The sequence below is a fragment of the Vigna angularis genome, chromosome 5 (assembly GCF_016808095.1).
Source record: "Vigna angularis cultivar LongXiaoDou No.4 chromosome 5, ASM1680809v1, whole genome shotgun sequence".
NCBI lineage: Eukaryota > Viridiplantae > Streptophyta > Magnoliopsida > Fabales > Fabaceae > Vigna > Vigna angularis.
The window spans coordinates 1,488,486-1,504,222 of record NC_068974.1 but is presented as its reverse complement, the minus strand read 5'-3'; the positions used below and the strand labels follow the sequence as shown (position 1 = coordinate 1,504,222).

At 33.2% G+C, this 15,737-nt stretch overlaps 2 protein-coding genes across 3 annotated transcripts; one reads left to right on the top strand and one right to left on the bottom strand.

Annotated features, from left to right (window-relative positions):
* Positions 1–15: 15 nt before the first annotated feature.
* Positions 16–7,513, top strand: LOC108340836 (uncharacterized). Its single transcript, XM_017578438.2, has 13 exons — positions 16–97; positions 188–483; positions 1,125–1,240; positions 1,866–1,935; positions 2,787–2,934; positions 3,025–3,162; positions 3,476–3,615; positions 4,746–4,793; positions 5,646–5,756; positions 5,851–6,032; positions 6,125–6,246; positions 6,694–6,770; positions 7,012–7,513. The coding sequence occupies exons 2-13, from the start codon at positions 244–246 to the stop codon at positions 7,144–7,146; spliced, it is 1,527 nt and encodes a 508-aa protein (XP_017433927.1). The 5' UTR covers positions 16–97; positions 188–243; the 3' UTR covers positions 7,147–7,513.
* Positions 7,514–8,833: 1,320 nt separating this feature from the next.
* Positions 8,834–15,092, bottom strand: LOC108338958 (protein CHROMATIN REMODELING 35). Of its 2 annotated transcripts, XM_017576048.2 has the most exons (7): positions 14,936–15,092; positions 14,740–14,814; positions 13,435–13,997; positions 12,161–12,343; positions 11,370–11,540; positions 9,208–10,934; positions 8,834–9,120 (listed from the first exon to the last, which is right to left on the bottom strand). In XM_017576048.2, the coding sequence occupies exons 2-7, from the start codon at positions 14,786–14,788 to the stop codon at positions 9,117–9,119; spliced, it is 2,697 nt and encodes an 898-aa protein (XP_017431537.1). In that variant the 5' UTR covers positions 14,789–14,814; positions 14,936–15,092; the 3' UTR covers positions 8,834–9,116. The 2 variants fall into 2 exon arrangements, with proteins under 2 accessions (XP_017431537.1, XP_017431536.1); XM_017576047.2 differs by having other exon boundaries at positions 8,834–10,934.
* Between the last annotated feature and the right edge of the window lie 645 nt (positions 15,093–15,737).

The window sequence follows — 15,737 nt, the reverse complement described above, 5'->3', positions numbered from 1 at the left end:
ATAGAAATTACATGTGTTTTATAATCAACTTTTAGTTATTATCTATGTTTATTTTTCTCTGAAATTTCCCCTGAAATTTCCCCCCGGTCACCGGTTGGTAAGTTCTCCAGTTAATTTCGATCTCCCGCTGTCTCTCTATGTATTTCTCGCATTAGAATCGAACATTCATAGATTAACCGTTGCAAAGTTCGCCGGAGAATGGGTTTCGGTCACCGCTCTCCGATGAACGCTATATAGAACACCATGGCGGAGCAAGGCAGCGCCGCCGTCAACGACGGCGAAATAGAACCGCAACAAAACAAACACCACGTCCTCAACAGCCACAACGACAACAACGACGTAGACAACAAAGACGAGAGTTCAGATCCAGAGTTGTTCTGCTGTTTGCTTCAGCCAGCCACAGCTGACAGAGATCCCGAGTACATCGGCATTCGCCGCCTCCTCCTTCTTCGGAAGGCGGAGGCCGGAATTATTCACCGCAGAGTACGCTCCGTTCAGAACTCGCACTCTTATCTAACGTTTCTTATAATTTTATCATCATAATCTGAAAATGGAGATTGTTTAAGTGCTTGTAGCTTAATTCTTCTTATAATCACGTCTCGATCTCGTTCTCTTATATGCATCTAGTTCTGTTTCTTTTTCCAGATCAATCGTTATAGATTTGCATTCTTTCCGGTGATGATTTTTTTTTTAGTTTTTAAGTTTTTCTTTCGTTGGTGTGACCCATGTCTGCATATTGTTACATTTTGACTTTTGGATTATAAGCTTGTTGACTTGCGTGTTATTACAGTGTTCTCAATCGTCATTAACGATGTTTAATTACGTTTAGTTCTGGGTTTATTATTATTATTATTGGACAGTATTTATATATACAGTTCCAAGTGCAGTTCATCAGAATTGGAGTTTTACGCGGGTAATCCATGTTTCCCTTTAGTGAAACCACCTTATATTACAAAGATTGCTGAGGTGAAACTTCAATTCTGATAAGAGAATGGTATAAAAAGTGCATAAGGAACTGATCTGAGTTCCGTCTTTCTTATTATTATTACTACTTGAGAAAGTGTTATCTCCTGTGGCTGTGTTGTTGTTACTATGTTTCTTATGGACACGTGATTGTGTTGAAGGATTGGAGATGCAATGGAAAAACTTATGTGGCATACCGGAATTACCTAAGTAGGCCTAGAAACTGGGAAAGGGATAGTTCACGAGCCCCTAGTCTGCACAGTACTCCAGGAAACAGGTTGCTGTTTTTTCTTTTTTTACTGGAACTAATGAGCACATATATGCTTAATTTTGTATCATACAATTTCATGATATGGTTGATAAAAGGGGATAAAATAAGGAATTAAAGATGCTCATGATTGCATACGTTGCTTCAAAGTGACCTGGATGTGTTGTTGAACAGTAAATTAAGCATGGAAAATTCTGGAAGACAGATATTGTTATTCATTGAAATGACTTTTTTTCTTTACATATGTAGTCTCAAACATATTTACAAGATGATTATGATTTATGGCTGGTTGTGTTGCAAGCTGGTTTTTAGCCTATTTAATTTTCTTCACTATTTTTTTCTCTGTTATGTTTTAGGTTAATTTAGGATGGTATGGTTTTTTCCAACACTTGTAGTTTGTCTCTTATATAAAAACTATCTTAATTTCTATACGATTTTCCACATCAATTGCCTTCCTTTCTTATTTTAATGTGAATTCCATGTACTTCTTTGTGGTTACTTCTTCAATTTGAGTTTCTATTTGTAATTATAACCACATTTTATGTCAATGCAGCTTTCTCATTCACGGTACTAGTTTAAATTTATGTTTCCATACAATTCTGACATCAGGATAATTTACTGGTTGATGCATCAGTGGCCGATTTTTTCCATCTCCAAGTCCACATTCCCGTTGGTCTGAGGTGGACAGCTTGAGTTCTGGGAGGGTAAGTTGTGTGATGTAGATTTTGTTGCAATATACCTGTATTGCGCATACATTTTGTCTTTAATTTCTAACTCTTAATTGGGTAGAAAAATGCCATATCCATTAAAATTTTGAACAGATAGACATATTCTGTTGATGGGATTTATACTTTTTAATTTGAGTATATGAGAGTGTACCATAATATCGGATAGGATAACCAGACATTCATTTGAACTGGTAGTGCTGTTGTCTAGGAAGTGCTGATTATGCTTTGATGTGGCACCTGGTCAAGTGGGATTCTTACGTTTATTTAGTTATTTTTTCCCATTCTTTTAGGATGGAAAGGTTTGTAACAGAGCTAAAGTAAGCATTCAGAAACCAAATTAGATTCATTAGAAAAATGCTAGATAACTTTTTATTTGTCATAAAGCTGTTAAAGTTGCTCATAGTTGATACACTATATTCTTCACTGATTATTGGCTCTGAACCAACCCTATAATTTGTTGGGTAGATTTGATTGTCACTTTCTTGATATTAGTATGTTTTGCTCAATGCTTCTTGTTGCTGAAACTACAATTATGGAAGTTGCTGTTAGTCAGAGTAAATACACCTAAGCTTCCTGGATTGGGGGAAATTTACATGGGCTAACTTATTGGTTTATATATTACATAAGACTACACTAATGAAATATATATACTTTGTGCGTTTTTACTGTAAAGGGATATGTGGGTTATGTTAGCCCATGATAATTGGAGCTTTGTTTAATTGTTTTGAAATTGGAGTAGGTTTGTACTGTTTAGCTCATATGCTGTGAGTATTAGTTTAAATTTCATGCTTGTTTACTTTTTTTTGTGTCATTTTTCAAATTTGTAGGATCTGCAAAATGCAAATCCAGTACATAATCATAGATCGAGTTTTGGGTCAAGTGTAAGTGATTCCGATCCTCCTAGACACCGTAGGGCTGAGTCTGCTTATTCTTTTGTTGGAATGCATTGTATCTTTGACAAGTGCAAAGCCTCTGGTAAGTCCAATATAAATTCGTCTTTTTTTACCCGTGTTCTGTTTTACTTGGTTTTCATGATGGAATAATTCTGAAAATCTTTATGTGTAGTTTCGGTGTTGAAGTTTGGGCACAAGAGTTCTGATTTACTTGCTTATGGGGCAGCTGATGGAACCTTGACTGTCTGCAATGTATCTGAGAATCCGTCAGTCATAAAACAATTAGAAGGGCATTCCAAAAATGTAACAGGTTGGATAAACTGTCCTTGTTTACTTGATCTCTATTTAATGCTGCATGACATATACGATCAAGTGCGCTTAGCAAATATCACCTAATGTATTATTTTTAATTGGGGCTTTATGGATCAATAAACCTTGTCCTGCACTTTTTCCAATTGGAGATCAAATTAGCCAGATTTCAGAAAAAAACTGCAGCCATTAACTAATTATTCTTACTGAATTTGTCACTTATTCTTACTGTGGAATTATGATTTTCCAAAATTCCCTAAATTGTAATGCTCCCTAGTTTATTACCTGACCTCATATGCTTTGTTTATTTTCAGATTTTGATTTTACGTCAAATAATCAATACATTGCATCATCTTCATGGGATAAAACTGTGAGAGTATGGGAGATAGCGAAAGGTATTTGCATACGGGTGATATATGGAGTATGTCCACAATTGTGTATCCGTTTTCACCCTGTAAGTATAATTGGGTGTGTGTGTGTCTGTGTTTATGTATAAGGGTTTCTTGTTTCTTTTATTAAGAATGCTAGCCTTCTCATCTCTTCAGAGGATACCATTGCCTTCTTTCATAATTGGACAAAACACCCTCGTCTAAGATTTGAAAACTTTAGATATTCTGGTAATTTCATGGTAAATTTCATGTTTATATGAAAAGTAGCCTTCTCTGCCTTTTATTTCTTGTTTTGTGTATTCAATTTACTAGATTTTCACTGTTATGTCTATATATTTTTCTAGAAGTTCTAATAGCCATTTTTTACAATGAGGGAAGTGATAAATTGACTTTCGTAGATTGAAGATGGGTGGAATTGAATCTCTCTCATTGTTTGCACAAGTACTCAGACATTCATTGTGATCTTGATCTTTGATTTATTTGTAGTTTTTTCTCTCTCTCATCTTTTCTTTTTTTTGTTGACCAAATCTGTTTTCAAAAAGAGAAAATGATGAGGTGGACCAGTACTTTTCTCTGTAGCCCTTGTTAAAGAATTTAAGACTTTCTCCGTACACATTGGTTTTATTTTGGATTGGTGATGCTTGAAACTGCAACAAATTAAAATATGCTCTGAAGCATAAAATAGTGAGGGAAGGAGGCTGCACATTTAGCATGCAGAATTTTTCCATCTATTACATCTAGCGAAATTGAATGTTTTTCCTGGGTTCAAATTCTCTACCAGATTTGTTATGTTGTCTTGTGCCTTTAAAATATATTGATTTAATATATTAAAAGATTTTTTTTATATTTTAAAATATAAAAATCAGTGTATTTTGAAGGTACACTAGGACAACACCAAAAATACAGCAGAGAATCAAAATTCGTTTTTTTCTAAGATAGAGGGTGAGCATGGGAGGAGGTGAGTTTGTCAGTTAGGAAAGAATGGGTAACTTACAACAATTTGCTTCAGATTTCCTTCTTCCTCTCATCTACTAAAAATAGATATTCTTTGCAACTTGTCCAATTTTTCCAAAGATACGGTTTCCTATATCATTATGAATGTGGATTTGGATCTTTTATATTGGTAAATAATTTTTCTTTTGATTCCATTCTTGGTTGCTACTGAAGCCTGTATTTTTTTCTGTATTTGGTGCAGGTAAATAACAACCTCCTTTCAGTTGGAAATGCAAACAAAGAAATCAATGTAAATATATTAATTGTTTCCATTTTGTTATTTTTAGAGAAGAAAGTATCATGTTTGACACCTTTGCTGAAGCTTTTCTATTGCAGTGTGTTAATCTTAGTTATTTCTGGTTTTGCTTGGTAAACCTGAAATGACTTTGATCTGGTGGAATCACTCAGACCTTAAATGTTATTGAAGAAGTATTGTGTTCTTTGTTTGTAAAGTATAGAGAACTGTTTGTGTTGTTGGGTGCTATTGTTATGCTCGAATGTTTCACAGAGAATGGAGTAACATGTACAGGGAATAGAGTTACCTTTCTGTGTTTGGATATTAATGAGGGAAGAAATAGGAAGGTTTTGTGGTTAATAAGTGGCGCGCTGGCAAATTTAAATATAACCATCTTATTAAGTTACTCATTTATGAAGGTAAAGTAGTAAATGTCAATTATTTTTGATAAAAAAGTAACTCCTCATTATCCCTTTGTTACGAGGGAACGGCTCAGACACTTTCCCTTCCACAAAATTTCAACCTCCTAAATAGGGAGCATTGTTCCTTTCCCGTCATTTCCTTCCCACTCCCAATATTCAAGCAGGCTCATAGATCATATGATTGAGTCATTTAATGTTTGTTTGTTATTCAGACACTGGAATAAGAATAAGGAAGGCAATGACAGTCACTTCAATTCATCAAACACATATTTTTCATTTATGATTTGATAAATATTCCCACTATTAAATATTTGTGGCTTAGCTACTGTATGTACATTTTACTCCTTTCCCCCATAAAATCCTCCGCTATGATGTTGTCATTTTTTACATACATTTACTTTTACGGTAATTTATTATTTTTCTTAAAAATGATATGATGTATCAGGTGTTCAATTTTAGTACCGGAAGGGTAATTAATAAATCACTATTTGACAGTGGAGTTACCTCTTTGGATCATGACCATACAGGACTTCTCTTATTTTGTGGAGATGCACAGGTGAGCTGCTCTATATATGCACATGTATTTTGTTTTGTATATCCTAATTGTTATGTTGATCTCATTTTCTTTAGGTACTGGATTCTATGTGCAGGGATGTATATACTCAGTAAATATGAACTCTCACACAGGTGTATTATTTCGCTCCCATCGTTATAGAAGTAGTAGCAAGCCCAAATCTCCTGTTACCACAGTGCAGTATAGGAGTTTCTCTCTACTCGCTCGCGGACCTGTGTTGTTGACATGTACCCAGGATGGAAACCTGTCTTTCTTCAGGTTCAGAAAAAGTTTTCAATCACCCCGATTGCATTCAGTTCTCGTTTTTTGATCTCATTTTTCTTTGGAGCACTAATATTTGTGTATTGTAGTGTGGCTTCGGAGATAAATGGCTATTTAACTCTTCGATGCTCGCTAAAATTAGCTCCACGTGTACACAAATTTCGAGCTTCTTTCTGTCCTCTCCTATCCCTTGAAAAAGGAGAATTCATAGGTATGTTGATATCATTCTTGCGTACTACTTTTCTTCTCCTTTTTCCTCCCTCTTCCGTCTCTTGAAGAAGGACTTTTAAATAATAATCTGGTTGTTTTAAATAACCCAAACTCTGCCTGCGTAAAACTAGAAAATAAGTCAAGGATTATGTACTCTGCTTGAATTTCTCAACTTCTCTATGAGTATTTATAAGAAAAGAAAAGAACTTAAGTTTCTTTCACACGTTAAAATCAATGAATTTGTGATTTAACTTTCAGGAGAAATTTGATTTACTTTAACTAGCAAAAATGTTTACCCAAACGAGATGTAAATAATGCTTGCATTGAGACTTCAATGGAAACGGAGACTCAAGTACTGCAAACTGAGTTTTTCTTAAATACATTAACTTCAGCAACATTACAATGATTGTCTTTCTTACATTATCTTATCCTTTGTTATCATGTGAAGTTGCTGGAAGTGAGGACTCAAATGTCTACTTTTATGATTTAACTCGGCCGAAAAATACATGTGTGAACAAGCTACAGGTTAGTCTTCCTTTCATCGAAGGTGTTTTCATTTTTTTTCAAAAACTGATGACTGATCTCCGATAGAGAACCTGATTAGTCGTCATCTTTAGTTGAGTTTTCTCTTCCAATCATGATTTTTCATCTCCAACCCGAAATTAACGGGATTGAGTTTGGTTTTCTTAAATTAATATGACTCGTTAGTGGTATCAATGTTATAATCAAGCTCAAAATACATAAAATTTTTGTAAATGCAATGCAGGGTCATGGGTTTCCTGTGCTGGGTATTGCCTGGAACCATGGAGAAAATTTATTGGCTTCATCTGATTTTTATGGCGTAGTAATTGTGTGGAAGAGAGAAAGAACAAATCAAAACAATCATACACAACAACAGTAGAAGTTTAAATAAAGCCTTTTAGTTGATGGCCTGTGAAAAAAAGCTCCTTCTTTGCTAAGGTCTCCTTCATCTTTCGCTCTTCTGTATTTTTGTGCTATTATTTTTTAATTTTTTCAATTCTTACTGCAATGTACTTTGTATCCATGAAGTAAATCAATTAATCACCCACAGCCTCACTGGGAACCAAAGATATTATATTAAAAAGGTGTACTGTTTTGTGAGGAAGAAAGAAGTTGTATTCTTAGACATGATTAGGGATTTTGTATGCGAATTATGACGAATACATTTTGTTCACTTTGTTCACAATATGTAATTTTATACAGTTAAGCAAAGAATAAAGCACTTTTTTGTCTGACTTTGCATTTCAGTTTACGAAGTGATATCATACCCATTGTTCATGAACTCAGTCTCCCGAGTCCTTTTCTTGTAAGTAGCACATTCGATTAAAACAAGGGAGACCTCCATACTTTTCTGCATCCTATGAATATTAAAATTTCCATTTTGCCTTCCAAAAATGATTTATAGACTTTATGATTCGGAAATTAAAATTGACTTTTAGATTGTTCACTCAAAGGAGGATTCTATAATTTAGAAAAAATAAAATGACAATTTTTTACTCACGAGGATATAGGTTTTAGAATCATGACAAATATTAATGTGTAGAAAGAATTTGTCCAATGAGTCTATACGAATCTATATGCATCTGTTTGGATCCAATTTACGTTCATTAAATTTCAGCATTTCTGTAAATTTGTTTTGAAAAAACAAAATCCCTCCTACTGTTTGTGTGCATAATTAATCCAAGATTTTCATTTTTTCTAAAATAATGCAAAAAATATATGGTATATATTTGTATACAAGATAAGCTAAAGATTTTTTGAAGACTTATTAAATGTTAATAATTATCAACTTATGCAACAAGATCAACTTTTAAAAAATTATAATAAAATTTGTATCTATATTAGCCACAATGTTATGAAAATTTCTCATTCATTAGAATACATAACTCTACTGAGTCAAAATAAAATATATATTACTCGCCAAATTGTCTCCAACAAATGTTAATAACCTTTAATTCACAAAGGGATATAAGAAAATACTGAGTTATTCTAAATAATTTAATTGCAAATGAAACTTTTATAACTTCACACGTAATAATTTCATATTATAAAAGAAAAAGAAATGACATTTTATCTAAATAGTTAAAAAGTACAATTTTTACAGTAAATGTAACAAAATTACAAAATTATAATACTTTATTAAAAATACAAAAATATAATACTAAATAAATTATTTAAGTAAGGTATTTTACTAAAATAATTAATAGATGTATAAGTCAGAACCTCCCCTCAGTAGAAAGAATTTACTAGTTCACAAAGGAAATTTCTTTCTACAACCCAAGAATGCACTAACAGTAAAGAATTTATATATACTTGGTATATATAAATTCGTATTTCTTTTTGTAGTCTTCATTTAATGGGCATAAAATTTATTTTAATTGGTAAGAAATTCTTCTTATTTTTTTATAAAAGTTTATATACATACATGTCTTCCAAGACAAAGCATTCTTAGCACACAATCATACAAAAAAGACTTGAAGCATTTTGAATTGCTATAATAATAGAATTGCTATTTGCTACAATAAACTTCACAAAATTGAACAATAGCATGAAACATCAGAAAGAAATAAAGACTCAAAGAAAACCTCATTCAATTCTCAGTAATCCTGCATTGTTCTGAACAAAGATACAAACCTGAATCTGAACAATCAGAAAATCTCGAAAAATATTTGTCAACTCATTACTGTTCATCGGAAGCCAATTTCTACCAGGCACGTACAACTAAAACAAATATTAAAACGGAACTGTATGATTGGTAAATAGTAAGCGAACAGGGTTACAGCAACACAAACAAGTTCAGAAAATTTTACTCACAATCACATGAAAGTGAAAAATAATTGTCTACCCATCTTACCTGACAGAAAGAAACCAACGTCAGAAAAAAAAGTGTGTGATTGTCAGAGTATATTATATACAAAAATTGGGGGGAATGGTCACTGACCGTTTGTACAGAGCTTTTACATCTTCTCCAAGTAATGGACTCTCAAGAAAAAGATCGCCACACTCTTTCAGAAGAACTTTCTCAACTTCAAATGCTCGATCACCACAATACTTGTTCCATTCAAACCACATTTTTGAAATTAATTCCTTCTTGAAACAAATGCTGTTATCCTCCTCTTCTGGAGAATCAGCAGACACCAATCGATACACAAAGACTTTCTTCTGCTGGCCAGGTCTGAATGCACGACCAATAGCTTGGCGAGTAACTGAAGGATTAAGATGAACGTCCAATATAACTATGCGTGATGCCCCGACCAATGATATGCCCTCTCCACAAGCCCTGATGGAGCCAAAGAAGACTTTGGCACCAGGAGAATTGTTAAATCTTTCCATGGACCATTCTCGCTGCTCATAGCTCGATTCTCCTGAGATTACAAATATTTCCTTTCCTAGACTCCACCCTTTACTTTGAATGGTTAATCTTTCTAAATATTTCAAAGGTAGCAAGTATTGACTAAATACAAGGAGTTTCTCTCCGGCTGATTCACACAAATTTAGCATGTTCCAAAAGAATTTGGACTTCACACCATCTCTGGCGTCTGATTTTTCTATCAGAGCATCAATTATATCATCAGATATATTATTTTCTCCACATTTTTCAGCTAAAGATTTCAGTTTAGGGTGCAAATACACGGCGCTTCCTACAGAAGATATCTTGAACTTTCCAGATGACTTTTTTAATTTTTCAATGTCAAGCTTTTGTGTATGGTTAAGATTGAGAACCACAGTAAAATCAACAAGACCAGGAAGCTCATCAAGAAAATCCCCTTTATAATAATGAAGGACGCTGTTTGTCATCTCACGTAAATCTTGTATGACGGCTACTTTTGCTTTAAAGTCTGTGCCCTTCAAAGTGTTTTCAACAATATCACAGAAGGTTCTCACACCTGGTATATGAACTCTACTATAAATGCGCCTGCGGATAGCTTTTGATGTTTCCATCTTCAAAAACTTTGGACGAACAAGATCTAGAATGTTAAATACCTCCCTGACATGATTTTGATAAAGAGTTCCCGACAGAACAACTTTTCTAGGTGTGTGAACTTTTGCAAGGGATTGAACCATATCTGTGTTTTCATTCCTAGGATTATGCCCCTCGTCTAAAATAAGTATTGAAGGACTCCTGAGTAAAATCTTTTGGCATGATGACGATATATGGTTGGTCCCCTTATCACAGACAATAGAGGAGAACTGTTTGTATCCTAAGAAAAGGATACTTTTCTTCTCCACCCATAGATTCAACACTTCCAGTTGTTGACTTCTACTATCTGCCTTCACTGTATAAAAGTCGTATAGAGGTATGTCCTCCACTTGCCATGTTTGAAACTCCTTTTTCCATGTTGACAATATTCCCTTTGGAAGCACCACCAATGGTCTTGCATTAGGATACCTGCCTAGAAAACTTTGCATGAAACTTATTACCATGAATGTTTTCCCTGACCCTGGAGCATGGGCTAAGATGCAGCCACCAGGATGATCACCCGCAAGATTTCTAACAAGAAAATTGAATCCGTCAATTTGATGAGGTTTCATCTGTTTCATGTGTCTAGGATGTGCTGAGAATTCAGTTACTATGAGATCATCTTCAGCAACATTATTTGCAAATACATCTGCTTTTGCTTTGGTGTTACAGGATTCATATGCATAAGTCCTTGTGCTCCGTTTAACCTTCAATAAAATACAAAATTAATAAAAATAATAAATAAAGTCAACCTTTAACACTTCCTGTCCAGGCCAGAAGTAATACTTGTTAGAATATAAATAGTAAGAATTAAGCATAGGTATTATTTTATAACGCAGTTAAGTCCACACATGATATGAATGGTCTACCTGCAATATTAATTTGGTTTAATAAAGAGGTTTCTCAGTCCTTAAAGAAAATTTAGTGGAATAAGATAAAAGAAACAGTTTCTCACTGAAGGTTGGCAAATTATCTGTTTCACTTGGCATTTTGTTTGTTTATGTCCCGCTCTCCTAAAAAATTAATCTGTGTTAAGCATCTAATTTCAACCCCATAATTAAAAGCGATCATAAAACTAAAAGTATATTTTATGTTTATCACATTCATTAACAAAAATATTAATGCAAAAGCATTAGACTAACCTTGTACTGAAACTCAAATATGGTTTCAATTTTTCGGTCAATAATTCCACAAACCCGACAAACATAACCAAGATCATCTTTTAAAATAAAAGAATGATCGCACTCCTCATCTCTTTCTGCTTCTTCATGGCCTCTTTCTACTTCATCTGGCAGAGGATTCGCGGAAACAACCTAGTAGAGGGAACAATTAAATTACATCAATGCCAAAGGAGCCCTGAAACTGCAATTTGCAAGTAGACTTCAATATAATAAATAATTTACTTGAATTTAAATTTCGATGTGTATAGAAGTAGTTTTACAAAGCAGAAAATAAAATCGCAAGTGACATTTACATGTAATGGGAACCTTACATATTGTATACATACAACAGGTAACAACGAATAAACGAGAGCAAAACATTCGAGACTAATAAGGATAATTGTACGCCAAAATGTACAATGTTTCAACAATTCAACTCACATAACTACATTTAATATGAATTTCAAGATTTTTTGTTCATAAATCGATGAATGATCTAGTTAACACCGGCACTCAAAGAAGGAACTATGTTATAATTCTTTAACAATTGATTTATTTTCTCGATATTTGGCTGTTAAACTATAGTCATTTTCCTTATCTTCATAAGAAAAATCCATCGTCTCAGCAACCCTTAACCAAACACATCAATTTTAGTAAAGAATTACGAATTAAATTACACAAAAAAAAAATCATCCAAATGAGTTGATGATAAACTCCACGACAAAGACTGGAATTATTATTTAAAAATAAGAAACAGAAGTAAAGTATTATACTTTGGAACACTCCATTGCCATCGACATCTCCTTCCAAATATCTTCTAAGCCGTCATTATCTTCGGGGTTGACCTGATGATCCTCTTCCTCCTTTACACCGATATGAACACCTTTACCCGCTATACTTGTCTCAATTTTCGGATCTTTACTTTTGCGACGGTTAGGAATGGGAGTACGCTGCCTCTAAAACCCATTGTTTGACACAGAACAGTAAAGCATGTCAGTGAAACAACTTACATTGAAATGAAGAGAAAGGAAAAAGAGCTAGCATCTTCTCATGAAGAGCAGCTACAGATTTAAATCTAAATACACAGGCTTAAGAAGTTAGCTAAATGCAAATGTCAAGCGATTCAAATGAAAAATTGACACATGTTCAAGAAAGGCAAACGGTTAAACTCTTACATCATCATTCACTGTTCACTTTTCAACATTAATATGTGAATAGAAGGAGCAAAGAAAAATAATATAAACAGATAGTACGACATGTAGAGAAAATATAAATCCAGACACATCCTCTATTTTCATTTTCAAACCCATCAATTTCCCAATCACCATGTATAAAGGATCAATAGTAAACATTCAAGTTTAGTAATTCGTCCAATCCAATGGTTTCCAAACAATGACCACAAGGAAAAAAGTTTATTCAGTGAAACTGGACCAAAGTATCTAGAAATTAATGACTTAGTTTAAGAGAACTATGCAGTCTTAATCAATGTTTTAAAAGAATCTTCAGCCACACCACAAAAGGTTGAAAATAAATGCTACAATTTTGTTAAATTATCGGTTAGGCCTGTAAGTCATGTTTGCAATAGAGGGAAAAATAATCGAATGAGTGGGGAGGGTAGGGAGCGTGATATAGGAATCATGCAGTGTGGCCAAAAGAGTGCGGCCAAAAGAGAGAAAAGGAGTATATACGAAAGGTGGGTAACCAAATGAGTGGGGATTATTCTGATGTTCTGGGTGGTGATTTTGTGTATAGGCGGTCTTTTCTCATCCTCTGATTGGTTTTACTTGATGACTATTCCATATTTGTAAAAAGGTATTTCCATCCATAATTATTTGCTATTTCCGTTGGATTAGAGGAATTTTCCCCTAATCAGTGATCGTATAAGTTTAGCTACTTCCTTGTTTGAAACCTTAGTTCCTATCATTATCCCCAGACGGAGCATGTTACAAATATATTATTCCAAATAAAAAATTATGCATATTAACAACTATTATTTCAATTTGGTATTTCATATATTTAAATTATTACAAAATTAAGGAAAACTTACAACTGTCTTCATCACAACAGGAGACGGTGCAACTAGCGGCAACACAATTTCAAACTGAACAATTGATTTATTTTGTCTATAATCTTCTTCTTCTGAAGCTTCATGAAATGGAACAATAAATTTATTGTGTATATCATCTTCCACTTCTGAAGCTTCATGAAAAGGAACAATAGCTTTTTTATCTCCATCATCTTCCACATCTGAATCAATGTGAATAACAGCAACTGGAGCTGCATGAACATTCTTCTCAATGTTTTCCCTCGCCAAATCTATGACATTATGATATGTCAAACCAGTGTCGTGTTGATCTTCGAATTTAGTAGTGTCTTCATCGTGGTCAGTTACCACATTCATGAATTGATTAACAAGTTCGGGATACTTTGCAAAGTAAGGTCCAAGTATCTGCATTTTTATGGCTACAAGGTCCTCTATCTCCTTTGTGACACTTCCATATTTCCCATGCTCTATATGAACCACAATATCCGAAATTGCAGATGGATTCGTATGGTCAGAGACATCTGATAACTTCTGTCTTTTGCCTATGTCAGGGCCAGAGGAAGATCCTGGTTTCACAAAATGAAACTAAACTCAGAAGAGCTGCAGATATTCCATCATGAAGCAGAACCAAATATTCTCAATGCTTATATACTTCCACAAGACTCAAGTATTACGTTACACAAACCCCAGCACGGTTTCAACTCCTACCAGCAACTAATCAAATCAAAACAAAAGAAAACCATAAAATCATAAAATATAATTAAAGGAAAAAACTTAAAAATAGTACCTTAGATGTTTTTTTTTTTCTGTTCTCTAATTAAAACTCAAGTATCACCATGATTAGCGTAAAAAAAAGGCACAATTGATAATTCACATAAATAATACAAATCTTTGTTAAGTTTTATTAAGCATATTACACAGCTAAAATTCTAGTACTGAATTAAAAACACTACAAAAGGCTCTTTAAGAGAACACTATATAAAGTTTCGTCCTAAAAGAAAATGTTCGGACTCAACATTCTTACAATACATGCTCAGAAACCACTCTGCACGCAAAAAAGAATAATATATATATATATATATATATATATATATATATATATATATATATATATATATATATATATATTCTCATTAAATCCTAAAATAAAAAATGAAATAATCCACCAAAAATTTGGGATAAAATTAGAAAGAAAAAGGAAATTATATTGAAATTGCAAATAATATACGTGGTGATCAACAGTTTTTAATGTCAAATTTTTTAAAAAAAATAGAAGAGAAAAAAAGAGCAAGAAATTGAAGAATATACCGGTTGAACGACAGCGCTTAGCTGACAACACGTCAACAGAGGACTCCATCGGTAACTTTCAACGAAATGAAGAAACTGAGAATTGAAGCAAAAACAGATAAAAATATTGCAAACTGAAAGAGAAAGATAAAAAACAACTGTTGAATTTATCCATTTTCTATCAGAGATTGTAGAAAATCAAGAGAAAGAGGGTTACCGAGAAGAAGAAATGCTGAAGACTGAAAATGAGTTTGAGAAATGCAGAGTGAAAGCATTGTACAATTTATAGAGTGAGTAATGCACTGAGTATTGAGTTTCCATCGGTCACAATGGTCCTCTGTGTCGCAGCTGCAGCGTTCATGCAGTGTGGATGCGGAAGCTGCGAGTGTGACGATAAAGTTGATCAAAAAATTCAAACCATTAGATTCACGTGAGACGTGATATCAAAATTTTTAACTGTTTGATTGGTTTCGGTCAAACTGCATTTCCAATCACGTTGCATGCGTGTGATGGTGATTAGACGCATTTAATCACTGTTAAAAATACATGTAATAATTTACATAAAATATATATTTTTTAATTTAATCAAATAGTAATTTTAAGTTTGCTTAATGACATGATTATTAAAAATTAATTAAAATTATCTTAAATTTTGAAAAGGAAATTTTAGGACACAAATAATTTATACACGCATATATAGAGGTATATTTATTTATGTATTATATTAAATGGAAAGATAAATGATTAAATATATAGAAAACAGCACAACTATTTTATTACAAAGGTGTTATGAATTTCAATAAATGCATAATTTTAATTGTGCGGGAAGAATAATTAATTTGATGAAAAATTAGGAAAAAAAGAATTAAATTTTAGATGTGGTTATTTAATATTAATCATAAAAATTAGTGTTTCAATTAATTTAACGTTATTAAAAAATATTTTTAAGTAAATTAATTGCAAGCTTACTTTTTGGAAGCAACTTTTGCAAAGAGCCCATAATTATAATAAGATTTTAA